This window comes from Zootoca vivipara, chromosome 3 (assembly GCF_965207765.1).
Source record: "Zootoca vivipara chromosome 3, rZooViv2.hap1.1, whole genome shotgun sequence".
NCBI classification, from domain to species: Eukaryota; Metazoa; Chordata; class Lepidosauria; order Squamata; family Lacertidae; genus Zootoca; species Zootoca vivipara.
In genome coordinates, this window is record NC_142586.1 from 118,124,753 (window position 1) to 118,151,781 (window position 27,029).

At 46.5% G+C, this 27,029-nt stretch overlaps 1 protein-coding gene across 1 annotated transcript in view; it reads right to left on the minus strand.

Annotated features, from left to right (window-relative positions):
* Positions 1 to 2,094: 2,094 nt before the first annotated feature.
* The window catches only part of CLU (clusterin), a 32,680-nt gene continuing 7,745 nt past the window's right edge, over positions 2,095 to 27,029 (minus strand). Inside the window, exons 2-9 of the mRNA XM_060273206.2 lie at positions 20,434 to 20,548; positions 17,760 to 17,908; positions 16,564 to 16,731; positions 11,850 to 12,303; positions 8,193 to 8,306; positions 6,925 to 7,151; positions 3,485 to 3,666; positions 2,095 to 2,338 (exon numbers count right to left, since the gene is read on the minus strand). Coding sequence (XP_060129189.2) covers positions 2,332 to 2,338; positions 3,485 to 3,666; positions 6,925 to 7,151; positions 8,193 to 8,306; positions 11,850 to 12,303; positions 16,564 to 16,731; positions 17,760 to 17,908; positions 20,434 to 20,521 — 1,389 coding nt within the window. The 5' untranslated portion in view covers positions 20,522 to 20,548 and the 3' untranslated portion in view covers positions 2,095 to 2,331. The remainder of the gene's footprint in view (positions 2,339 to 3,484; positions 3,667 to 6,924; positions 7,152 to 8,192; positions 8,307 to 11,849; positions 12,304 to 16,563; positions 16,732 to 17,759; positions 17,909 to 20,433; positions 20,549 to 27,029) is intronic.

Here is a 27,029-nt window from a genome sequence, read left to right on the forward strand (position 1 = left end):
TCCCCCCCACCAGGTACTCAAGGATCCCCTCCCAGATACTTACTGGTACTTGCTTATCAATGTCCTGGGACATTGTTACCTTATGTTAATCCTGTTTACCTCCTGTTTACCTGTATGCTAATGCCCCTTGCACCTCCCCCTTTTCTGACGTTTTACCCTGTCACAAGTGATGTATGTATGATGCTTTCGATGTGCATTATGGGATGGTGGTGGGAAGTTTTAAAAGTTCCTGCAGCCCTGTTCATGGTGTGCAGTAATAAACCTTGCTGTTTGCTCCGGATCGTGGCTGGACTCCTTCCTTTTATACTCCGCAACGACCACAGGCCCTTGCCTGATGAGCTGGGTGGCTGAGCATTCTCGCACCCAGAATTTTGCCCTAACAGTACTCAAACAACTTGGAACCCAAATACTGCAAACCCGGAAGGAAGTGTTCCAGTTTGAGAACTTCTTTCGGAAGCCGAACGTGCTCCGATTTGAGTGCCACGCTTCCGTTTTGAGCGTTACGCTGAGGTCTGTCTTTGCAATTTATTTTGCATTTTTGTTTTTGCGGCTCTCCTAACTCCTCTTGTCTCTGAATTTTATTGGCTAACTCAGAAGATAAGCCATTTAATGTTGTAAGCCCAAAAATGGCTTATCTTCTGAGTTAGCCAATAAAACTCAGAGACAAGAGGAGTTAGGAGTCCATTATGTTTATTGCAAAGCAATAAGGTTACAGTCGAATCTTTTCCCAAAGGTCGGGCAGGGGTATTTATAGCATTTCAGACAAAGGATTTCAATTTAACCAATCACATAAATCATTACATCATTTCATATTTCATATGCATGCGCAATTCTCACCGTGATCTGTTACATATTGTTAGTTTACATGCATGGGAACCTGTGTTACGTGTGGATGTAACAATTTATGTTCTAGTGTATGAATTGCTTCTTTGTGATTGACGTATTAGCTGACCTTCTATCCCAGTAAGGACGGCTTCTTGCTGAATCATCAGTTTCTTTAAAGCAACAGGTTACCATAATTCACTAATATAAGCATATTCCAGGATTTATAGGGATTTACATTATCACCTTAATTGGGGCCCTTTGGGCCCCTGCTACAGTTGGGTAGTAAAATTCATGTTAAATTCCTGTTTTGGGGGGTTGTCTTTAAAAGTCTGGAATGGATTAATCCAGGCTTCCTCAACCTCGGCCCTCCAGATGTTTTCAGCCTACAACTCCCATGATCCCTAGCTAGCAGGACCAGTGGTCAGGGATGATGGGAATTTTAGTCCCAAAAAAGCTGGAGGGCAGAGGTTGAGGAAGCCTGGTTTAATCCATTTTGCATTACTTTCTATGGGAAAGCGCGCCTTGGTTTTGGAACGCTTTGAATCATAGAGTTGGAAGAGACCATAAGGGCCATCCAGTCCAACCCCCTGCCAAGCAGGAAACACCATCAAAGCATTCCTGACATATGCCTGTCAAGCCTCTGCTTAAAGACCTCCAAAGAAGGAGACTCCACCACACTCCTTGGTAGCAAATTCCACTGCCGAACAGCTCTTACTGTCAGGAAGTTCTTCCTAATGTTTAGGTGGAATCTTCTTTCTTGAAGTTTGAATCCATTGCTCCGTGTCCGCTTCTCTGGAGCAGCAGAAAACAACCTTTCACCCTCCTCTATATGGCATCCTTTTATATATTTGAACATGGCTATCATATCACCCCTTCACCTTCTCTTCTCCAGGCTAAACATACCCAGCTCCCTAAGCCGTTCCTCATAAGGCATCGTTTCCAGGCTTTGGTTTTAGAACAGACTTCCGGAACAGATTAAGTTTGAGAACCAAGGTACCACTGTATCTTAAAAGTGTGTTAAGGGCAGGCATGTTTTGGAAGGTGAGGATAGAAATGCTCATTAGGTATACAAGCGCCGAGGGCCCAACTCACATGCCTGCAGTTACTGCTCAATGACTGAATCAGACAGAGATCCACAGAGGACCTCAATGGTCATCTAGCCCAACCCTCCGCAATGCTCTCAGAAAGTTGTTCCTAAGGTTTCTCCTAGAAAACCAAACGTAGAGTAGACACACACAGAGAGAGAGAGCACCAATACGTCCCAGAGCGTTGAGCCTAATATAATCTTTTATTTCGGGTTCGGATCGGCAAAGACCCAGCAGCAAAAACAGGGCAGGCGGTACAGTGTAAACTACTAAGACAGACGGACGGTGCTTGGCGGGCGAAGGTCCTCCGAGGCGCGCTAAGAGAGCATTGGCAGCAGGAACGGCAGAAGGCTATGGCTTCTCTCTCTCTCCCTTGTCGTGGCCTGAGATCCGGGGGGGGCTGCGTGGGGGGGAGGCAAAGCTACTCCCTGTTGGAAGTGGGGGGGGGAGAGAGAGAAGGGGAAAAGAGAAAGTTATTTGTTGCGGAACAGTTTCAGGAAGAACTAAACAGCCAGATCCAGTGGGAAGCTAGGAATTCAGATAGACTGCTTCTGGCCTTGGAAGTTCCATAAGAAAAGCCCACGTAGCCCAGCTTGTTTTTGAGAGGGGGGCACACCGTTGGGAGCCCCCAATTCGAGGCAGTGGAGAAGGAAGGATGGTTAAGCCATAAATTGCTCCGAGAATTGTAGCTCTGTGGGGGAAATAAGGATCTCCGAACAACGCTCGGCCCCCTTAAACTACAGCTCCTATTACTGTTTAAAATGGTATCTAGTTAGTCTGTTTGTTTATCCTATCGTTATTTTAACTTTTCAGAAGTCTTACATTTCTCTTAATAATTTTTTTTATCATTTAAAAAAACCACTCTGAGGTCTTTTTTTCTCTTTAAATCGAGTGGTGTATAAATTTTATAAACTAAATAGCGCTTTAAATGTATGGTGTGATTGTGGCCTAAAGAGTGCTTTAGCAATCCATCATTCATAGGGAACTCTGGGAAGTGTACCTGTAGGGGGATAAGAGTAATGAATCACGAGTTGGGAGGGACCCCCCAGGGTCATCTAGTCCAACCTCACACAAGACAGGAATTTTAGATAAAAGCATCCGTCCCAGGTGGCCCTCCAACACCTGCTTTAAAAATGGGACCAGATGTACTCCACAGTGCTCTCTCTCCTCCTATTTCTGGACTACAATTCCCATCATTCCCTGCTAGCTCAGAATGATGGGAGTTGTAGTCCAAAAAAAAAACCCAGCTGGAGACCCAAGTTTGCGAAACCCTGGTTTACATGGATTGGCAGCCATGGCCGCCTGGAGTTTCAGGCATAGAGTCTCCCCGAGCCCTACTTGGAAGTGCCACCACAGTTCGAACCCAGAACCTTTTTCCTGCAAGGCTGATGGCTCTAACCAGGCATCCCCAAACGGCGGCCCTCCAGATGTTTTGAGACTACAATTCCCATCATCCCTGACCACCGGTCCTGCTAGCTAAGGATCATGGGAGTTGTAGGCCAAAAACATCTGGAGGGCCAAGGTTGAGGAAGCCTGCTCTAGCCACTGAGCCACAGCACCCTCCGGACACTTACACTTCGTTGGCCTTGAACTGGCGGATGGCCTGCTTGGTCACCAGGTCCATGAATCGGGGGTCTTTCACTTCCAGGTCCCCTGGCACCAGGAGGGTCAGCGGCTCGGAGTCAAAGAGCTGGACGGTCACCTGTGTGTCCGATGGCTGCGATGGGTCCTTGGGGTCCGAAGATTTGGTAGCCACCTTGAAGAAGAGGGGGGAAAGCAGATCAATGGATCTTAGCACATGCAACTGATTCAGAAGGTGGCTCTCCTACACACTGGTTTCTCCCAGCTGTGCCTGGGGCCAAATGAGGCAGTTTTCATATAATTGTAGAGTTGGAAGGTACCCCCAACGGTCATCCAGTCCAACCCCCTGCAACACAAGAATCTCAGCTGAAGCATCCATGGCAGATGGCTGCCCAACCTCTCTTTAAAAACCTCCACCGCCTCCCGAGGGAAACCATTCCATTGTCGAAACAGCTCTTGCCCTCAGAAAGTTCTTCCTGATGTTTATTCGCAATCTCCTTTCTCGTCACTTGAAGCCATGGGTTCGAGTCCTACCCTCCAGATCAGGAGAAAACAAGCTTGCTCCCTGGAGAAGAGTTCAGGCTGCAGAAAGAGGAGACTCTCAGGGGATAGGACAGCCATCTTCAAATATCTCAGTGGCTCTCACGGGAAAGATGGAGCAAGCTTGTTTTCTCCTGCTCTGGAGGGTAGGACTCGAACCCATGGCTTCAAGTGACAAGAAAGGAGATTGCAAATAAACATCAGGAAAAACTTTCTGACAGTAAGAGCTGTTCAACCGTGGAACAGTCTCCTTCAGGAGGTGGTGGACTCTCCTTCCTTGGAGGTTTTTAAGCAGAGCTTGGATGGCCATCTGTCAGGGATACTTTAACTGAAATTCCTGCATTGCAGGGGGTTGGACTAGATGACCCTTGGGGGACCTTACAACTCCACAATTCCAATTCCCTTTTCCATGGGACAGCCCTTCAGATTTTAGGAGATGGCCATCATCTGACTACGTTTTACTCAAGAGTAGCCCCACTGAAATCAATGGGCCTAACCTAGTCATGTGGATTCATTTCAGTGTGTTTCCTCCAAGTAAACCGCAGCTGAAGGGATGTTTACGCATTGCATTCAACGAGCGCAAAATCCATCTGCACAACAGCCAATTTATACAGCTCAACAAGTGCCTGCTCTCTTCACACAAGCACTCGCACCCGTGTTCAGTGGGTGAACGTGGGAACAGGCCTTACGTGGAACATGCAAGGGGTGCTGTCCCAACTTTTCTTTTGTTCCTGGGTCAACAAACCCCCAGCTTGCTATGGTGCAAGACGAGAGTTCCCAAACCAGTTTTAACCAGGTGCTTCACTAGTCAGCTACAGCTCCTATAATTTATATTCATTTTTTACTTATTAAATTTGTATACAGTGGGACCTCGGTTTTCAAACATAATCCATTCCGGAAGTCTGTTCAACTTCCAAAACGTTCGAAAACCGAGGATCAAAAGGCAAGTTCAATGAGGAAAATTGAGAAATGCCCATTCGAAAATTGAATTTTGGCGTTCGGCTTCCGAAATGTTCGGCAGCTGAGATGTTTGAAAACCGAGATTTCACTGTACCACCCTTGCTCCAAAGATCTCAGGGCCTTTCACAGAATAAAAATACAAGATAAAAACACAAAAAAAATGGATAATCAAAACAAAACAGTAATGTCCCCCAAAAACACATTTAAAAGGCTATAAGATGTTAACCAGCCAAAGGCCTGGTTGAAGAGGAATGTTAATACCTGGCTGCTAAACCATGGTTAGTTTTAGCCATGGTTTATTCAATAAAGCACAGGTCACCTCGCCAATGAAGAAAGGAAGCCATGGCTTCACAGCTCAGTTTTTCAGCCTTGAGGCTTTTGGGGTGTGGTGGCTGAACAAACCATGGCTGGTCGATGGACTATGCCAAAATGGCAAAAATGACCGGCAGAATTGGAAATCAGGAAGACCAAAATTTCAATAAGGAACGGAGGGGGGAATTTTAATCTATCTTAAAAACCATTCTAAACAGCTAAAATCATTAGTGGGATTTGAATAACACTTGTAGTTTAATGGTGAATTTTGGACATAATGGAGATGCAAAAGATTTGGGTTATTATAAAAGATACAGGAGGAAATGACTAACAATAGGACCCACAAAGGGAGGAGGGAAGCCCAGGAGATTCTGTGGAATCTTGTTGCGATATTGTATGTTGATACGTTTTAAATTTTTAATTTGAAAAACCCAAATAAATAATAATAATAATAATAATAATAATAATAATAATAATAATAATAATAAACCATGGCTAAGCAAGGTTATTGTGTTGTATTGGCTGGACTAGATGAATCCCAAGCAGGAATTAAGATTGCCGGAAGAAATATCAACAACCTCAGATATGCAGATGACACAACCTTGATGGCAGAAAGTGAGGAGGAATTAAAGAACCTTTTAATGAGGGTGAAAGAGGAGAGCGCAAAATAGGGTCTGAAGCTCAACATCAAAAAAAACCAAGATCATGGCCACTGGTCCCATCACCTCCTGGCAAATAGAAGGGGAAGAAATGGAGGCAGTGGGAGATTTTACTTTCTTGGGCTCCTTGATCACTGCAGATGGTGACAGAAGTCACGAAATTAAAAGACGCCTGCTTCTTGGGAGAAAAGCAATGACAAACCTAGACAGCATCTTAAAAAGCAGAGACATCACCTTGCCTACAAAGGTCCGTATAGTTAAAGCTATGGTTTTCCCAGTAGTGATGTATGGAAGTGAGAGCTGGACCATAAAGAAGGCTGATCGCCGAAGAATTGATGCTTTTGAATTATGGTGCTGGAGGAGACTCTTGAGAGTCCCATGGACTACAAGAAGATCCAACCTATCCATTCTGAAGGAAATCAGCCCTGAGTGCTCCCTGGAAGGACAGATCGTGAAGCTGAGGCTCCAATACTTTGGCCACCTCATGAGAAGAGAAGAATCCTTGGAAAAGACCTTGATGTTGGGGAAAATGGAGGGCACTAGGAGAAGGGGACGACAGAGGACGAGATGGTTGGACAGTGTTCTCGAAGCCACAAACATGAGTCTGACCAAACTGCGGGAGGCAGTGCAGGACAGGAGTGCCTGGCGTGCTATGGTCCATGGGGTCACGAAGAGTCGGACACGACTAAACGACTAAACAACAACAAAAGCAAGGTTATTGTGTTGGGACATAATGCCAAACCACTGTTAAACCGTGGTCCATAAGGCAACAAACCATGGTTTGCTGGTAGAAAACAAACCATGGTCAGCGTGCTTGACTGCATCTGCACATGCAAACAAACCATAGTTAGGCTGAACAAAGCATGGCAGAGCATTATGGGCAGACTAGGCAAACGGGAGGAAGGGCAAGTCGGTTACAGCGCAGGTGCCCACACACAGCGCAGGGGCGAGGAGACACCCACCATAGTGACCTGCAGAGGTTTGTTGCTGTTCCGAGTGACGTTGGCCAGGCGAGACACCCAGCCAAACTGCTGGTTGAGCTGGTCCAGGAGACTCGTGGTGTTGAGCATCTCCTCCTGGAAAGACTTGAGGATTTCGTCGTATCTCCGGGTAAAGCGCTCCGCGAGTCGAAGGGCATCCTCAAAACGCTCTCTCAGCCGGGTCTGCTCTGGGTCTGTCTGGGAGCAGTCTGCAGGAGGTTCAGAGGCAGGGGAGCAAAGGTCAAGGGAATCAGAGAATCGTAAAATTGTAGAGCACAGAATCTTTTGATCAAAGATCATTCTGGAAACCAATCGATCCAGAGCAAAACACCCTCATCTTTTCCCCCCATATAATTTTTACTGATATTTTAAAATCATAAGAAAAGGAAAATTTTACAGAAAGAAAATAGGAGAGAGAGGAAATATGTCAGGAAAAGAAGTATTATGCAGCCTCTTTATGCATGGAACTTGAGTACAGCAGAATATGTTTTAGAATATTCCAAATATTTGGGAAAGGAAAACAGCCCAGTAATTACCAATACATTGGCTGGATCAAACAAAAAATGTTCACCTTAATTCCCTTGCTTTCTTATCATGTGCACATCATATGAACAGAGAGGCAATCAGAATAAAATATGATAAAATAAAAGAGAATGGGTTTATTGTGTCTTGTTAACTGTATTTTCATGAAACCCATACTTTAGCGCAAGCGGGAACAACCAATCGTCCACATGCCTCCTTATTTGTGAAGGATATGAAATCAAGCCGTACCGCAATAAATGTGTCTTTTTTTTTACTAGACACCCCCGCCCCCAGTGAAACAATAAGGAATTGTCAATGAAATATTATTTTCAAAAGCAATTGATCCAGAGCAAAATGCTCGGTCAGTAGAGCAGGAGATACTTTATCTTGAGATCGTGGATTTGAGCTCCGCTTTGGGCAAAAGATTCCTGCATTTTAGGGGATTGGACTAAATGACCTTCATTGTCCCTTCCAGCTTCATGGTTTTATGATGCCATAGACCCTCCCCACCTTTGGCACCCAGAACTGGGCGATCCAGAAGGCCCAAGAGGCCCATCTCCTGCAAAGTTACACCAAACCCTTTGCAGCTCCTGACCCCAGAATTCTGGCTCTGTAAGAAAACTGGATGTGTGGGGGCAGGGGGGGGCTTCATCCCCAAAAGGGAACCCTGCCCCCACCCCAAAGGGAAGTTGTTTTCATGAATCAAGAGGCAGCCTTGACCGACTCACCGACGTCCAAGATGGCCTGGCATTTCTCGCACCTCTCCCTCAGCCTCAGGCAGCCGGAAGAATTGCGGCGGATCTCGCGGCACACCAGGCGGTCGTCCCCAGGACTGGGGGCCCCTGGCAGAGAAGGAGAGAGACGGTGACTCTCATGGCGGGGGCACAAACTGGCCTCATCCATTAAAGCCAAGGGGAACTCAAGGCCAAATGGAACTGTATCACAATGTCTTCTCCCCATTCTAATGGGAAGGAGGGGCTGCTGGGTGCTCAGAGCAGCTGCCTTGCATGCAGAAGGGCCCAAGTTCAATCCCCACCGGCAGCATCTCCAGGTAAAGAGCTGGACGTATCTCCTGCCTGAAACCCGGAAGAGCTGCTGCCAGTCAGTGCAGGCAATACCAAGCTGACTCATTGCATAGCAGCATCATGATACAGTGGTACCTCATGTTGCAAACAGGATCCGTTCCGGCAGCCCGTTCGCAACATGAAAAGGCCGCAACATGAAGCGCCGCATCTGCACACACGCATGACGCAATGCGGCGCTTCTGTGCATGCGCAAAGCGTGATTTAGTGCTTCTGCGCATGCGCGCCGCTTACAGACGCGGTGAACCTGGACGTAACCTGTCCCGGGACTTCCGGGTTTGGCACGTCTATAACCTGAAAAGACACAACATGAAGTGGACGTATCATGGGGTATGACTGTACTGGCAGTTTCATTTAACCAATTCCACAAGGAATCCAATGGCAGCTTTGATTATTATTATTTTTAAAAAACCTCCTAGGCCATTTGCAAAGCTAAGCAGCGTCCGGCATAGTTTCAGATTGGATGGGGAACCGTGCGTCGAGACGCCTGCATTGCAGGGGGTTGGACTAGATGACCCTGGATGTCCCTTCCAACTCTACAATTCTATGGTTCTTATTTCTAGGCTGCTAAGCTTACTCAGGACACTTTGGCAAGGCACTAGGTCAAAAGTTCAAGCACCCCACGTCAACTGGGCCACCTCTGCCTACATGCTTGCAACACGCCCGGAGCAGGCAGGAAATTTTGTTTTTTGTTTTTATGTATAATTTTGATTAAATTTTCTGTTTTACAATTTAGAATACTCATTTAAACATCCTTAAAATGTCAGTGACTTCCCTTCTTCTCTTTCCATGGTTCATTTTACATATCATAAATCCCTGCATATTTTACAAAAACTAAACCATTCAGTATTCCCTTATTGCATCCATCAAAACTTACCTATACTGTTGAATTTATCTTAACGCTGCCAACAATTTAAGGTTTACACAATCCCCCGGTATTCAATAAACGTTTTCCAATCTTCTTTAAACATATGTTCTTCTTGTTCTCTTATTCTATATGTTAAGTCTGCAAGCTGTGCATATTCCATTAGTTTAAGTTGCCATTCTTCTTTAGTTGGGACCTCACTCATTTTCCATTTGGGGGCTAACAAAACACGGGCCACAGTAGTGACATACATAAATAACCTTTATTGGCACCTGGGAATTTCAGTCTGAATTATCCCCACCAAAAAGGACTTTGGTTTTTTTTTTTAAGTGCTTTTAAACATTTTTTTCAATTCATTATGGATCGTTTCCCAATACAGTGGTGCCTCGCAAGACGAATTTAATTCGTTCTGTGAGTCAATTTGTTTTGCGAAAAATTCGTCTTGCGAATCACGGTTTCCCATAGGAATGCATTGAAATTTCTTTTTTTGCCCATAGGAACGCATTAATTAAATTTCAATGCATTTCTATGGGAAACCGCGATTCGCAAGACGAATATTTCACAAAACGAATTCATCTTGCAAGTCACCATCAGATCGCAAGACGCATTTGTCTTGCGAAAAATTCGTCTTGCAGGGCATTCGTCTTGCGAGGTACCACTGTATTCTTTTACCCTTTTACAAGTCCACCACATGTGAAAGAACGTTCCCTCCACCTCTTTGCATCTCCAGCACCTATCTGATTCAGTCTTATACATCTGAGCAAGCCTTGTTGTTGTTGTTTAGTCGTTTAGTCGTGTCCGACTCTTCGTGACCCCATGGACCATAGCACGCCTACTCGGAGTTAAAGCCTACTCGGAGTTAAATACCATCTAGATTCAGGCAAGTATCTGAAGAACTGTGCTTGAAAGCTTATACCCAGAACAAACTTAGTTGGTCTCTAAGGTGCTACTGGACAATTTTAAAAATACCACCTGTTAATCATTTTCAAGTACGGCGTATAAGACAACTGGTCGTATAAGACGACCCCCAACTTTTCCAGTTAAAATATAGAGTTTGGTATATGCTCGCCGTATAAGAAATACGACCCGGCGTATAAGACGACCCCCAACTTCTGAGAAAAAATTCCTGGGTTAAAAAGTAGTCTTATACGCAGGAATATACAGTAGTTCTCCCTCAGGGAATAACATGCTGTAAACTTCAAATCGCTTTTCCAAAGTTTTCCCCAGAGGTTAAAATCTATATTCTATTTGAAAATTGGATAAAATTGTGGAAAAGAAATTTGAAATTCACAGATTGTATTTTGTTGAGAACTATATGAAGATGATGTACAGATGGTAAATAACACCAGTTAAATTGGCAAAAATGTATAAAAATGAAAAGAAAGAATGTTGGAGATGTGAAGCAGAGGGTACGTTTTATCATATTGTGGTGGGATTGCAAAAAGGTAAAATTGTACTGGGAAAGGATATATAATGAACTGAAGAAAATGTTGAAAATAGCATTTGTTAAACAACCAGAAGCTTTCCTGTTGGGCATTTTAGGCCAAGACCTACCGAAGGAGAAGAGGATGCTATTTATGTACGCTACTACAGCGGCGAGAATGTTGATAGCACAAAATTGGAAGACTGGAGAAGTGCCAACTAAAGAACAATGGCAAGAAAAACTGATAAGTTATGCAGAAATGGCAAAACTGAAGGACAGATTACAGGGGAAAGACAACAGAGACTTTGAAAGAGAATGGGAACCATTCATTGTATACTTGCAGAAACAAAGAAAGACTATTGACTTGATGGCAGGATTTAAATAAGCACTCACACCTTTAATAATAGAAATATGTAGAAAACAAGGAAATAATATAATGTATTTGTTTAGAGATAGCAGTGTGTAACTGCCTGGACACTGAGGTCCAGTACAGAGGGCCTTCTGGCGGTTCCCTCGTTGCGAGAAGCCAAGTTGCAGGGAACCAGGCAGAGGGCCTTCTCGGTGGTGGCGCCTGTCCTGTGGAACGCCCTCCCATCAGATGTCAAAGAAAAAAAGAGCTACCAAATTTTTAGAAGACATCTGAAGGCAGCCCTGTTTAGGGAGGCTTTCAATGTTTAATAGATTATTTTATTTCATTTTTCTGTTGTAAGCCGCCCAGAGTGGCTGAGGAAACCCAGCCAGATGGGCGGGGTATAAATAATAAATTATTATATTATTATAATAATAGAGGGGAAATAAATCAGAAGTGGAAGTTGGGGGAAGCCCAGGAGGGGTGGGAAGAGGGAATGTAATATATGGATATGTGATATTTGTAATAACTGAAAAAGAAAATGGAATAAAAATTTAATTTTATAAAAAATCTATATTATGTCCTATATCTATTGGCCAGCAGGCAGGCAATTCTGGACGGGTGTTGGAGGCCAGACCTGCTCACCTGCCCGCGATCTCCACTCACCTGTTGGGAGCCTGCCCAGGGAAAGCCCCGGCCGTCCCTCCGGCCACTGGCCGTAGGGCCCCCTCAGCCCCCCGTTCATGAGTTGCTGTGTCATCTGGTGGAGCGACTGGAACAGCTGGTGGAAGTCTTGGTGGGGTCGGTACTGGCCTGGGAAGGCGGGGAAGGGGGCCAGGTCCCGGGCCAGGCGGGACCCCGGGAGGCGGATGCTGCGGATGGGGCCCCAGAACATGTCCCGGAAGCCGCTGAAGGGCGAGTGGAAGAAGGGGGCAAGCTGCCCGTAGGCCTGGGTGCTCTCTTGGAAGAGGTCGTCCACGCCACCCTCAATCAGGCTGTAGCGCTCCTCCAGGTCGTCCAACCGCTGCCCTTGGTCCTGGTCCACGTCCTTCAGGGAGTCGAGGCGCTCCCCGTCGACCCAGATCGTGAAGGGCGAGGAGTGGTTGAGGAAGTCCTCCAGCTGCAGCAGCAAGAGCAGAAAAAAGCCCTGAGCATCCTTTCAGCTTCTACACCTATAAAGCCTTAAATGGCTCAGGACCGCAATACTTCAAGGACCACCTCTTCCCATATGAACCGACCCAGACCCTGAGATCACCTTCTGAGGCCCTCCTTTGTGTGCCTCCTCCTCGAGAGGTCCGGAGGGTGGCAACACGAGAACGGGGCCTTCTCTGCAGTGGCTCCCTGTCTGTGGGATGCTCTCCCCAGGGAAGTTGTGATGTTGTGATGTTTTTCTGTGAACCGCCTTGTGACCTCTGGGTATAAGGCGGTATATAAACTCAATAAAGAAGAAGAAGAAGATCCAAAGAGATGGGCTGGATCAGGCCAGTGGCCCACTAGACCAGCATCATGAATTTAAAACAGCTTACCGCCATGAAAAGAAGGTGGGTCCTAAAATCCTACCCCTTGAGAGGCACAGGTCAAGGTGGCAAAGAGGGGGGAGTCCCACAAAGAGGGCCGTCTCTCCCTGAGCCCCCCGCCCAGAAGGCGGAGGAACTACCAAGAGGGGCCCCCCTGCACCCACGAGGGTCCGTCCATCCTGTCTTCCTGACAGTAAGAGCTGTTCGGCAGTGGAATTTGCTGCCAACTCTATGATTCTATGAACAAGGGCAGCGAATGGCCCACAGCCCCTGGCCATCAGCTCTAAGGAGGAGCATCTTGCATCAGTTTCCGGACAACTACGAGAACGGGGCCTTCTCTGCATTGGCTCCCCGTCTGCGGAATGCTCTCCCCAGGGAAGTTCGCCTGGCGCCTTCACTACACACCTTTAGGCACCAGGCAAAAACGTTCCTTTTTAACCAAGCCTTTGGTTGATCTGATTGGCCTCCTATACCCTTTTAAAATGAGGCTCTTTTCGGGGGGCTGTTATTGGGTTGTATTTTTTTTATTATTATACGTTGTGATTTTATATCTGAATTTTATTCTGTGAACTGCCCTGAGACCCCCGGGTATAGGGCGGTATATAAATTCAATTAACAACAACAACTACAACTAAGCGAGATGGGGAAGGGGGTCCCTACAATTAGGGAACTCTGATCCCCATCAGCTAAACCTTGGATGATAATCCAGCAGGAACGCCAAGCAGTAGGGCAGCAGGGAGAGGAAGATTTTGGGTGGGATTCTGGACCAGTTAAAACTTTGTTACAGCGAGTCCTGGCAGATAGCTGCCCACAGCTGGTTTAGCAATGCCTAAGAACATGGGTTGGCAAACTAAGGCCCGGGGGCCAGATCCGGCCCAATCACCTTCTCAATCCGGCCCACGGACGGTCCAGGAATCAGCGTGTTTTTACATGAGTAGAATGTGTCCTTTTATTTAAAACGCATCTCTGGGTTATTTGTGGGTCCCGCCTGGTGTTTTTACATGAGTAGAATGTGTCCTTTTATTGAAAAGGCATCTCTGGGTTATTTGTGGGGCATAGGAATTTGTCCTTTTACTTTACTTTACTTTTTTTCCCCAAAATATAGTCCAGCCCCCCACAAGGTCTGAGGGACAGTGGACTGGCCCCCTGCTGAAAAGGTTTGCTGACCCTTTGAAGAGCCTGCTGGAACCTCTCGCTTCGCCTCTTTACCAGTTGCAGAAACCCTCCAGGAACGGAGAGTTGCTCTTATGCTCGAATCCTGCTCGCCAGTTTCCCACAGGCCACTTGGCTTGATCCAGCAGCCTCTTCTGGTTCTCAAACTGGCCAATCAGATGTCCCAAAGGGAAACCCGCAAGCAGGATTCGAACACAAGAGCAACTCTCCCTCCTGGGTTTTCCAGCACCTGGGATTCAGAAGCATCGCTGCCTCTGAGCACGGAGGCAGGGCAGAGCCATCCTGGCTAGGAGCCACTCCTCCATGAATTTTCCTAATCCAGGTTGGTTCTTCTCTCTACCTCCTGTGGCAATGAGTTCCATAGTTCTCTTCTCTACCCTGAACCTTCCAACATTCAGCTTCACTCAGTGTGTTAGGAGAGTGGGGGGGGGACTTTTCTCTAACCCCTTTCTCAACACTGCGCATAATTTCATGAACTTCCGCCATAACACCTCTTACTCGCCTTTTCTTTAAATTAAAATGTTAGCGTAGGTTTATGCACACAGAGGAAAAGGGACGAGAAAGGGCTGGTTTTGGTGTGCTGTTTAATTTGGCCGAGACTTGTCCTGCACCTGCAGCTAGTTAAGCATGTGAGAACGAGTCAGCAAGCATGTGAGAATGAGTCACCACAATATACAGTATAAATGCTGATGTGCTTGAGGCAAGCTTCAAAGCATCGTCTATACCAGCGTTTCTCAACCACTGTTCCACACCAGACGCTGGCTGGTGTGCCGCGATGTGCGGCGACGAGAAGGGCGATTTGCATTGTCACGTGCCTGGCGGCCGCCAATACACAACACTGACCTGCCGGAAAGCAATATTTGGCAAGTGTTTCTTACAGTCATAATTATAATATAGGGCGGCACAGAGTTAAATTTTTTAACTTTTTTAATGGTGGTGTGCCTTGTGATTTTTTTCACGGAACAAGTGTGCCGTGGCCCAAAAAAGGTTGAGAAACACTGGTCTATACCAGGCACCCCCAAACTGCGGCCCTCCAGATGTTTTGGCCTACAACTCCCATGATCCGTTGCTAACAGGAACAGTGGTCGGGGATGATGGGAATTGTAGTCCAAAACATCTGGAGGGCAAAAGTTTTGGGGTGCCTGGTCTATACGCTGCAAGGAGACTGCATCTACAACTGCGTGAAACTGCATAATAATAATAATAATAATAATAATAATAATAATAATAATAATAATAAAATTTTATTTATACCCCGCCCTCCCCAGTCAAAACCGGGCTCAGGGCGGCTCACACCAATAAAATTACACTAAAACATAAAAAGCAATTAATTAAAATACAGATTAAAATACAATATTAAAATTTTTAAGTGCAGCCTCATTTTAAGTAGTCCATAGATCCAAGCCATGAGGGAGGAAAACACAGGGGTCAGACTAAGTCCAACCCAAAGGCCAGGCGGAACAGCTCTGTCTTTCAGGCCCTGCAGAAAAATGACAAATCCCGCAGGGCCCTGGTCTCCTGTGAAAGAGCGTTCCACCAAGTTGGGGCCAATACTGAAAAGGCCCTGGCTCTAGTAGAGGCCAATCTAGCCACCTTATGGCTTGGGATCTCCAAAGTATTATTGTTTGTGGACCTTAAGGTCCTCCGCGGGGCATACCAGGAGAGGCGGTCCCGTAGGTACGAGGGTCCCAAGCCGCATAGGCCTTTAAAGGTCAAAACCAGCACCTTAAACCTGATCCTGTACTCCACCGGGAGCCAGTGCAGCTGGTAAAGCACTGGATGAATGTGATCCCGCGGCCGGGACCCTGTAAGGAGCCTCGCCGCGGCATTCTGCACCCGCTGGAGTTTCTGGGTCAGCTTCAAGGGCAGCCCCGCGTAGAGCGAGTTACAATAATCAAGCCTGGAGGTGACCGTCGCATGGATCACTGTGGCCAGATCAGAGCGAGAGAAGTAAGGGACCAACTGCTTAATACGGCGGAGATGGAAAAATGTCACCTTAGCTGTGGCTGCAACCTGCGCCTCCACAGAAAGGGAGGTGTCAAAGGTTACACCCAAACTGCCAGCAAAGCATGTGACTCTTCCTAGAACGGTTTGGTGTTGCTATGTTCTTTTGGCACACTCTGCTGGCATTGGGATGGGGCACTCTGCGCATGCCCCGACATAAAAAATTCCCAATGTTGCAACCTTTCCAGATAAGGGACCTTGCTCCATCCCATAGCTGCCAAGTTATCCCTTTTTTAAAGGGATTTTCCCTTATGCTGAATAGGCTTCCTTGCGAGAAAAGGGAAAACTTGGCAGCTATGCTCCATCCTCGTGAGATCATTCTGGGTGCCCTTTTCTGAACCTTTTCCAACTCTTCGATATCCTTCTGGGGGCGAGGCGACCAGAACTCTCTGCAGACACAACTCCAGCCCTAGGCTGCTTCTCCCCTTCAAAACCCAAAAGAGCTTGCAGAATCTAGGTACCTTAAGGACTACCTTCTTCCATATGCTCACTCCTGGGGACCCTGTTCATCACCTGAGGTCCTGATCCCTGGCCCCTGGTGCAAGAAGTGAGGAGGAGGAGGAACAGAGCCTCCTCTGGCTGCCTTGCCATGCCCCGCCTGGCCCCATCCAGATATTTCTTTCCACATCAGATGTCGCCCTGGTTCTCCAGGCAGGTTCTCGGGGGAACCCAACTGACATGCTCACCTGCCTGCCGACCAGGCCGGCCCCGCTGTGGCACACCCGGGTGTAGAACCTCATGCAGGTCTGTTTCAAGCAGGGCTTGCATTCTTCCCAGAGCGCCAGCATGGTCTCGTTGCAGACCTCCTTCTCAGTCAGCTGTTTCTCCGTCTCCTGGGCTAGGAGGAGAGCCTCCTGGAAGAGTCAAACGGGGCTGTTAAGTTCTTTGTAAGAGGGCAGAGTGCAAAATATGGTCTGAAGCTCAACATAAAAAAAAACCAAGATCATGGCCACTGGTCCCATCACCTCCTGGCAAATAGAAGGGGAAGAAATGGAGGCAGTGAGAGATTTTACTTTCTTGGGCTCCTTGATCACTGCAGATGGTGACAGCAGTCACGAAATTAAAAGACGCCTGCTTCTTGGGAGAAAAGCAATGACAAACCTAGACAGCATCTTAAAAAGCAGAGACATCACCTTGCCTACAAAGGTCCGTATAGTTAAAGCTATGGTTTTCCCAGTAGTGATGTATGGAAGTGAGAGCTGGACCATAAAGAAGGCTGATCGCCGAAGAATTGATGCTTTTGAATTATGGTGCTGGAGGAGACTCTTGAGAGTCCCATGGACTGCAAGAAGATCAAACCTATCCATTCTGAAGGAGATCAGCCCTGAGTGCTCCCTGGAAGGACAGATCGTGAAGCTGAGGCTCCAATACTTTGGCCACCTCATGAGAAGAGAAGAATCATTGGAAAAGACCCTGATGTTGGGAAAGATTGAGGGCACTAGGAGAAGGGGACGACAGAGGACAAGATGGTTGGACAGTGTTCTCGAAGCTACGAACATGAGTTTGACCAAACTGCGGGAGGCAGTGCAAGACAGGAGTGCCTGGCGTGCTATGGTCCATGGGATCACGAAGAGTCGGACACGACTAAACGACTAAACAACAACAAGAGGGCAGAGGAAGAGAAGCTCAAGGGGGATGTTTGGAACAGCAAGAAAAATACCGTCCAATTTCCCTCGAGAGGAGGGCAACAAGTGTGTTGGGGGGGGGTTACTTCTGTCTCGGGAGACAATGGAGGAAGGCACCTTTGGGGGCGAGGTTGCAGCAATTTGACCTCACCCCAAAGGCGCGGCTGGTCAGCTTTAAGCTGTATCTTTTGCAAGAGCTGGACATTTGGGGGGAAGTTCTCTCGGCCTGCAGCCTGCAGAGCCTCGTGGAGACAGACCTCCTTCTGCTTCTTGGTGTCCTCCAAGGCGTTCAAGATATCCCGGTGGTCCCTGCTTGTCTGGTCCATGAGGACCTTCATCCGCCGGACCCCGTTGATGGCATTCTCCAGCTCCGAGTCGATCAACTTGCTTCCGGTTTCGGACATCTCTGTGGGAGGGAAGGGTGCACACTTCAGAAAATGGCCGGCAGAGGGAGAGAGAAATCGCTTCCCGTTTTGTGGGGTCGTCTCACATAAGAACGCCTCTCTATCTATTTATTTATCTGTTGCATTTCTATGCCACCTGTTTCTCCACGGAGCTCAGGGTTGCATAAACGGTTCTCACCCCTTCATCATTCAATCCTGACCAAGGTCACGCCCAGTGAGTGGGGGATTCGAACCCTGGTCTCCCCCAGCTCCTGACCACCACGCCATACTGGCTCTCAGGAGAAGAGCCTTGTTGGATCAGGCCAACCGCCCATTTGGCCCAGCATCCTGTTCCCACAGTGGCCAACCCGATGCCCTTTTGGTAAACCTGGAAGCAGGATTCGAACACAAGAGCCCTCTCCCCTCCTGCTATTCAGAAGCATTGCTGTCTCTGGCCATTGAGGCAAAGCATAGGTATTGTGGCTAGTAGCTGTCAATGGCCCTCTCCCCCTTAAGCCTGTCTCATCCTCTTTTAAAGCCCTGTTTAAACTTTTTGAACGTTTTAAATCATTGTTAATGTTTCTTGTTTTTATTTTTTTTCTTGCTTTGTTATTTTTTCTTATTTGTCTCGTTGATCATTTTATTGTTTTATCCTCTTTTTAATTATTATTTTTTTACAATCAAGCAGCTTGTTTATTTCACGCAATTTATAAACGTGCCATGCCTCCCAGACCTTGGGGAAAATGGGGAATAGCCGCTGACTGGTGAGTTAAAAGTTAAAGGTAAAGGGACCCCTGACCATTAGGTCCAGTCGTGACCGACTCTGGGGTTGCGACGCTCATCTCGCATTATTGGCCGAGGGAGCAGGCGTATAGCTTCCAGGTCATAGAATCATAGAGTTGGAAGAGACCACAAGGGCCATCCAGTCCAACCCCCTGCCAAGCAGGAAACACCATCAAAGCATTCTTGACATATGCCTGTCAAGTCTCTGCTTAAAGACCTCCAAAGAAGGAGACTCCACCACACTCCTTGGCAGCAAATTCCACTGCCGAACAGCTCTTACTGTCAGGAAGTTCTTCCTAACGTTGAGGTGGAATCTTCTTTCTTGTAGTTTGAATCCATTGCTCCGTGTCCGCTTCTCTGGAGCAGCAGAAAACAATCTTTCTCCCTCCTCCATATGACATGGTCATGTGGCCAGCATGACAAAGCCGCTTCTGGCGAACCAGAACAGTGCCGTTTACCTTCCCGCTGGAGCGGTACCTATTTATCTACTTGCCCTTTGACGTGCTTTCGAACTGCTAGGTTGGCAGTTGACTGGTGAGTTATTGCTGCCTTTTCCTGCCCTTCTTTTTGCATCCTGTCTGGGGCTTTTCAAGTGGCAACAACCATTCCCAAATGATCTACGTACATACACACAGAAACAGCAGCCTCCGCCCTGCACCCTTGACCGCAGCCCTGGCAGTTTGGCAACCCTAGCATAACACTCCAGCCTCGCAAGGCAGGAATGATTCCCCCCCCATGAGACCATGAGTCACAGTTCTGGGAAATGACATCATGGTGCAGGTGTCTGGCAAGAGCATTTCTTTTTATCCTTTTTTTATTCTGTGGCTGGAAATACAGACTCTTGGCATCTACTTATTGAGAAATAATATATATATGATAAGAATAATATTGGAGAAAACTGGATATTGAAACCTGCTTAACCTAAATCATATATCCCAGTTTTACAGCGGCCCTTTAAAGTACGCTTCACGCAGAGTATACGCAGTCAGAAGTTGACCTGGCTAAGAAAACACCACCAAGAGCGTAGGGAATTATCTCCCTTATATGAAACCCCTTACTAGCTGCACACTTGTAAAAGTATGCAGATGAAAATACAAACGGTTGGGTTTCTTTAACTGAAATACAAACTGACTCTAAAGAGACTTTAAACTAAAGATAAATGCTTTCTCCCACATTCCAAACCTCCCACAAACTCCCACAAAACTCCCATTAAACTACCCAAGAATTAACAGCAAACTAGCATTATAACTAAGCAACTCTCATACTAAGATTCAACTAAGGAATCTCTTAAACTGAGAACAGCTGAGAGAGTGATCTACTACGAGATGAATCAAACTGAAAGATCTAACTAAGAGATACAGGAGGCTTTCTGGCAGAGCCTTATATACAAGAAGCAGAGCCCACGCCTGGGAGCAACTAACAGAAACACAGACACCCGTTTATCTTAAACAGACTGTATTTACATTAGACCGGCTCTAAAGTAACTTGACTACTAAAGAAAAATCCAACACTACTATGGGTGCCACAGGACAGGTCCGATCAATCCGCAGTTCCAACACATCCTCTCTCCTTGCCCAGAAATGAAAAGCGCAAAGGAAGTTTTTTTTTTTTTTTTAGCAAACCTGATGGATTTGTGACTCAAATGCAAAAGAGTTTTCTAGTCCCCGGGCTCCTTTGCCTGCTCTGGAATGAGAAGCACTTCCAGGACATTTAAGAAGAATGCAGAGATATGGAAGCGCCAGCTTCTCCGCTGTTCCTTACTTACGTTGCAGCTCTTCGGGAGGAACAAGGCAGCGCCCGCCATCCCAGAAAAAGAGCAGCCCCAGCAGAGGGAGCCATCCAGCACGGGCCATCTTCTCCGCAGAAACAATCTCAGGTTCCTGAAAAGATAAGGAAAAGTCGTCAGGACGACGGGAGCGCCACACCAGACAGCGTCAAAGGGTTCAGGTGCTGAACTGTTCATGTAGTTCCTGACAGTAAGAGCTGTTCGGCAGTGGAATTTGCTGCCGAGGAGTGTGGTGGAGTCTCCTTCTTTGGAGGTCTTTAAGCAGAGGCTTGACAGGCATATGTCAAGAATGCTTTGATGGTGTTTCCTGCTTGGCAGGGGGTTGGACTGGATGGCCCTTGTGGTCTCTTCCAACTCTACGATTCTATTTTTGAGCATGCACCACAAGTGGGAGATAACCAGAGCATGCAAGACAGTCAGCAGGCAGGGTGTGGGTCTCATCCTGTGTACCAGATGGAGCTGATAAACAGCTGCCCTGGACACAGAATTGACCTGCGCCTCCATGGACAGCTGTGGGTCCAAAATGACTCCCAGGCTGTGCACCTGGTCCTTCAGTGGCACAGTTACCCCATTCAGAACCAGGGAATCCTCCACACTTGCCCGCCTCCTGTCCCCCACAAACAGTACTTCTGTCTTGTCAGGATTCAACCTCAAACTGTTAGCCGCCATCCATCCTCCAACTGCCTCCAGGCACTCACACAGGACCTTCACTGCCTTCACTGGTTCTGAATTGAAAGAGAGGTAGAGCTGGGTATCATCCGCATACTGATGAACACCCAGCCCAAACCCCCTGATGATCTCTCCCAGCGGCTGCATATAGATGTTAAAAAGCATGGGGGAGAGGACAGAGCCCTGAGGTACCCTCAGGGCTTCAAACTTCAAGAAAGAAGATTCCACCTAAACATTAGGAAGAACTTCCTGACAGTAAGAGCTGTTCGGCAGTGGAATTTGCTACCAAGGAGTGTGGTGGAGTCTCCTTCTTTGGAGGTCTTTAAGCAGAGGCTTGACAGGCATATGTCAAGAATGCTTTGATGGTGTTTCCTGCTTGGCAGGGGGTTGGACTGGATGGCCCTTGTGGTCTCTTCCAACTCTAGGATTCTATTCTATGTATGCTACAACTGCGGCTAGGGTATGGCCAGCACAAAGATGGGAAAAGTATTGAAATACCAACCAAAGAAGAATGGCAAGGAAAACAAGTGGAGGGAGAAAGATTGTTTTCTGCTGCTCCAGAGAAGCGGACACGGAGCAATGGATTCAAACTACAAGAAAAAATATTCCACCTCAACATTAGGAAGAACTTCCTGACAGTAAGAGCTGTTCGACAGTGGGATTTGCTGCCAAGGAGTGTGGTGGAGTCTCCTTCTTTGGAGGTCTTTAAGCAGAGGCTTGACAGGCATATGTCAAGATTGCTTTGATGGTGTTTCCTGCTTGGCAGGGGGTTGGACTGGATGGCCCTTGTGGTCTCTTCCAACTCTATGATTCTATGATTCTATGATTCTACGCTGAAATGGGAAAACTAACGGAAAGTCTTCGAGATAAAGGCCATAGGGATTTCAAGAAGGACCGGGAACCATTTATGTTCTATTTACAGAATCAATGTAAAGAAATGGAGTCACTTGCAGGGTTTGACTGAACACTTGCAATCAACAACACAAATGCAGAAATAGAAACAGGATGTTAAAATGATAAGAGAAGAATTATTATTTTTAAAAAATTAAAGAATAAGAAATAACCAGTAAGCAGGGAGAGATAATATGCCAAGAAACCAGAAAAGGAAGTTGAGCGAAGTCACTGGGGGCGGGGGGGGGGCAGTGTTGAGGATTTATAATGTTTTTTGTTTTTGAAATAATGATTGTGATGATAAAATTGAAAAATTCTATAAAAATTATTTTTTTAAAAAAAGGGGGGGGGATTCAGATACTCCAAGGGTGGACGGGAGGGACACCTCCAAGTGCCGAGAAGTTGAAGCATCCCTCTCCTGCCAAAAAAGCACAGGGAAGGTATGGGAGGCGGCAAAACTCCTTGCTACAAGAAACCAACCCTGTGCCCTCTCGGTCGTTCCATTAATAATAATAAATAATAATAATAATAATAATAATAATAATAATAATAAATTTTTATTTATACCCCGCCCTCCCCAGTCAAAAACCGGGCTCAGGGCGGCTCACACCAACAGAATTACAATAAAACATAAAAACAATTAAAATACAGATTAAAATACAGTATTAAAATTTAAAGTGCAGCCTCATTTCAAGTAGTCCATAAATCCAAGCCATGAGGGAGGAAAAACACAGGGGTCAAGCTGAGTCTAACCCAAAGGCCAGGCGGAACAGCTCTGTCTTGCAGGCCCTGCGGAAAGATGACAAATCCCGCAGGGCCCTGGTCTCCTGGGAAAGAGCATTCCACCAAGTTGGGGCCAGTACTGAAAAGGCCCTGGCTCTAGTAGAGGCCAATCTAGCCACCTTATGGCTCGGGATCTCCAGAATATTGTTGTTTGTGGACCTTAAGGTCTTCCGCGGGGCATACCATTACTGAAATTGTGACTGCTGGGTGGCTGTTGTTGTTGTTTTAAAAAGTTTATTAATAAAAGTTTATTAGCATTCCGATTCCATGTTTGATCCTGCATTTGGCTTTTGCCATGGCTGCATTTCACTGTACAGTATAGGCCACTTTATACTTGAAAGGTGAGTTTGAGGTCATAAACTGACCAGCTGATTTTGGGGATGAGAACATAAGGAGAGCCCGGCCAGATCAGGCCCATGGCACATCTAGTCCAGCATCCTGTTCTCACAGCGGCCGGCCAGATGCCCCAAAGGGTAAACCTGCAAGCGGGATTCGAACTCAAGCAACTCTCCCCTCCTGCAGTTTCCAGCAACTGGGATTCAGGAACATTGCTGCCTCTGACTTTTGGAGGCGCAGCAGAGCCATTGACAACCCTCTGCTCCTCTATGAATTTGTCCAATCTTCTTTCAAAGCCATCCAAGTTGCTGGTCGTCACTGCTTCCTGTGGCAGGGAGTTCCACAGTCTTGTCTTTCCTCTGTCCTGAACATTCCAACATCCAGCTTCATTGCATGTCCACAAGTACCGGAGGAAAACTTTCCTCTGTCCCCCTTTTCCCCATTCCAGGCATCATTCTATCTTTAATTATTACATTTGCATACCACCCTTCATCTGCAGATCTCATAGAATCATAGAATCATAGAGTTGGAAGAGACCACAAGGGCCTTCCAGTCCAACCCCCTGCCAAGCAGGAAACACCATCAAAGCATTCTTGACATATGCCTGTCAAGCCTCTGCTTAAAGACCTCCAAAGAAGGAGACTCCACCACACTCCTTGGGAGCAAATTCCACTGCCGAACAGCTCTTACTGTCAGGAAGTTCTTCCTAACGTTTAGGTGGAATCTTCTTTCTTGTAGTTTGAATCCATTGCTCCGTGTCCGCTTCTCTGGAGCAGCAGAAAACAACCTTTCTCCCTCCTCTATATGACATCCTCAGAGCGGTTCAAAACACTAAGAAAACCCACAAAATAAGTAGTAAAATTAAGAACAACAACAAACCAATTTTAGAGATTCCCTTAATTGCAGAGGCTCCTGCCATGCTCTCTGAACAGCTGGCTCTCTGGCATTGCACAGTCTCTGCCTTATCTAGTCCAGCCATTGAAAAATAAACAGGAAACTTGGCCGCAGAGGAGATAACAGCTGAAAAGCCGAAAAGCGCTCCACCTGCGGCCCTTGGAAGTGGCTGGAGTTTGCGTCACTCTCCCTGTCCCCCTGCCGCCCTAGAGACCAGCTCCAAGACCCAAAAAAAGAAGCCGGCCAAGAGCCACAAAATAGCAGAGGTGAACATGCTCTGAGTGCAGAGTATTTCTGAAGGGAGAAACACAGAGCTCAGATACAGAGAAGGGTCTTGGCCAGGCTCCCTTGTCTCCAGGGCCAGGAAATTCTGCAGATCTGGAATGGGGGCGGGGGGGGGGCAGAAATGGGGCTGCATTGTGCCAAGGTCCTGCTTTCTGGAAACTCCCTCCCCCCTTGTGCCCGTTGGGAGGAAGAGTTGCGTAACAGATGGCGCTGCCCGTCCAAGGAAAGCGAGGAGGCAGACAGTTCTCACGGAGAAATAGGGGGGGGGATTGGCAAGCAGACCGCGTGTGCCCTCTGAATCAGCAGGCATGATGGGGGGGGATGAAAGAAACAGAGTGAGCCTCCCTCTCTCTGATTCTGTGCCTTCAGCAAGACTGGCAGATGGATCATCCCAGCAGGAGAGGGAAGGGGGAGAGGAGAGCTGGGAAAGCGTTCGGAAAAAGCCAACCCAAACCGTCAAGGGTTTGAGCAAAAATTCCCGGATGAAGAAAGGCAGAAGGGGGGCCTGGCAAAGAGAGAATGGACAGAGGAAAAACCTCGGCAGGGGGCCAGGGCAGACTTTGGTCATCTTTGGTAATACGTTGTCCTGAGTGAGGCCAACATTTGGAGCATCCAAATGGACACCAAATTGGGAGGGGTGGCTAATACCCCAGAGGACAGGATCACACTTCAAAATGACCTTAACAGATTAGACAACTGGGCCAAAGCAAACAAGATGAAGTTTTGGTTACAGGTAGGTAGCCGTGTTGGTCTGGGTCGAAGTAAAATAAAAAAATTCCTTCAGTAGCACCTTAAAGACCAGTATCTGAAGAAGTGTGCATGCACACGAAAGCTCATACCAAAATAAAAACTTAGTTGGTCTTTAAGGTGCTACTGAAGGAATTTTTTTATTTTAAGATGAAGTTTAACTAGGAGAAATGTAAAGTACTACACTTGGGCAAAAAAAATGAAAGGCACAAATACAGGATGGGTGACACCTGGCTTGAGAGCAGTACATGTGAAAAGGATCTAGGAAGTCTTGGTAGACCACATACTTGACATGAGTCAACAGTGTGATGCAGCAGCTAAAAAAGCCAATGCAATTCTGGGCTGCATCAATAGGAGTATAGCATCTAGATCAAGGGAAGTAATAGTACCACTGTATTCTGCTCTGGTCAGGCTTGACAGACATATGTCAAGAATGCTTTGATGGTGTTTCCTGCTTGGCAGGGGGTTGGACTGGATGGCCCTTGTGGTCTCTTCCAACTCTATGATTCTATGATTCTATCTTCACAATTGTGGGTCTTCTCCTTTTGGCTAGTACAGGGAAACCAAAAACACCATCCGAAATCCAACGCTGCTCTTGCTCCTAACACTAGAACGCGCAGTCATCGAAGGAAGCTGAAATGTTGGAAGATTTGGGACAGATAACAGGACGTTCTTCGTGCAGAACAGAGTTAAACTCTGGAACTCCCTCCCACAAGGGTCAGTGATGGCCACCAACTTGGATTCAACAAAGTCACGGGGGAAGAGAGAGCTATCTATCGATGGCTCCTAGCCAGGGTGGCTCCGCTTTGCCTCCACAGTCAAAGGCAGCAATACTTCCGAATCCCAGTTGCTGGAAACCGCAGGAAGGCAGAGTTACTCTTGTGTTCGAATCCTGCTCGTGGGCTTCCTTTAGGAGCATCTGCTTGGCCACCGTGAGAACAGGATGCTGGGCGAGATAGGCCCACTTTGGCCTGATCCGGCAAGCTCTTCTCATATTCTTGTGAGAGTTGGGGCTTTTTCAGACAATGGGTTGAAAAAGCAAAACTTATTTGTTTGCAAAGGCATGATAGCAGCAACAGCCAAGTGCTGAAGACAACAGATAATCAGGGTGGATACAAATCAACACACACACACACACACACACACACACACACACACACAGGGATTTTTTTTTAATTGGATTTCTTAAATTTAAATTGGATTTTTAAAATAAAATGTTTTTGGTGGAAAAATCTTTCTAAAGACAGTTTTCTATTTAAGTTACATTAGAGTGCAAAGGCTATATTCATTAGCAAATGAGGATTTGTTTTAAGTTTTTCATGTGTGCTAAAACTCAGTCTAAGGTTTTTTGTTTAACCACATCCGTTAATAAACATGGATACATATGCTATAATGTTATTGCTTTAGTTAAATAAATTGTTATTATTGTTCTCCATCCAATAAATTACGGCAGAAAAGTTGTCCAAATATAAACAGCTACCTTATTAAAGCTCACAATAATTTCATAATTACCGGTCTATGTATAACCAAATCGGTAATTTTTGATATAACTGTAAAAAACTACCCTGAAAATTTATTATTCCAAAAATGAAACCTTCATCTGGTTGTAAATATTAAGATTATACCAGCAAGAATGAGTCTTTCTGTAAAAAAAAAAATTAAATCAAGTCTTGCTGACTAGTTATTCAAACTGTGATTTTAATCGATTTGATTTAAATCGAATCCACCCTGCAGATAATAGAATCATAGAGTTGGCAGGGACCCTGAGCACCATCCAGCGGCAGGGGTCAGCAAACTTTTTCAGCAGGGGGCCAGTCCACTGTCCCTCAGACCTTTTGGGGGGCCGGACTATATTTTGGAGGAAAAAATGAACGAATTCCTATGCCCCACAAATAACCCAGAGATGCATTTTAAATAAAAGGACACATTCTACTCATGTAAAAACATGCTGATTCCTGGACCGTCTGTGG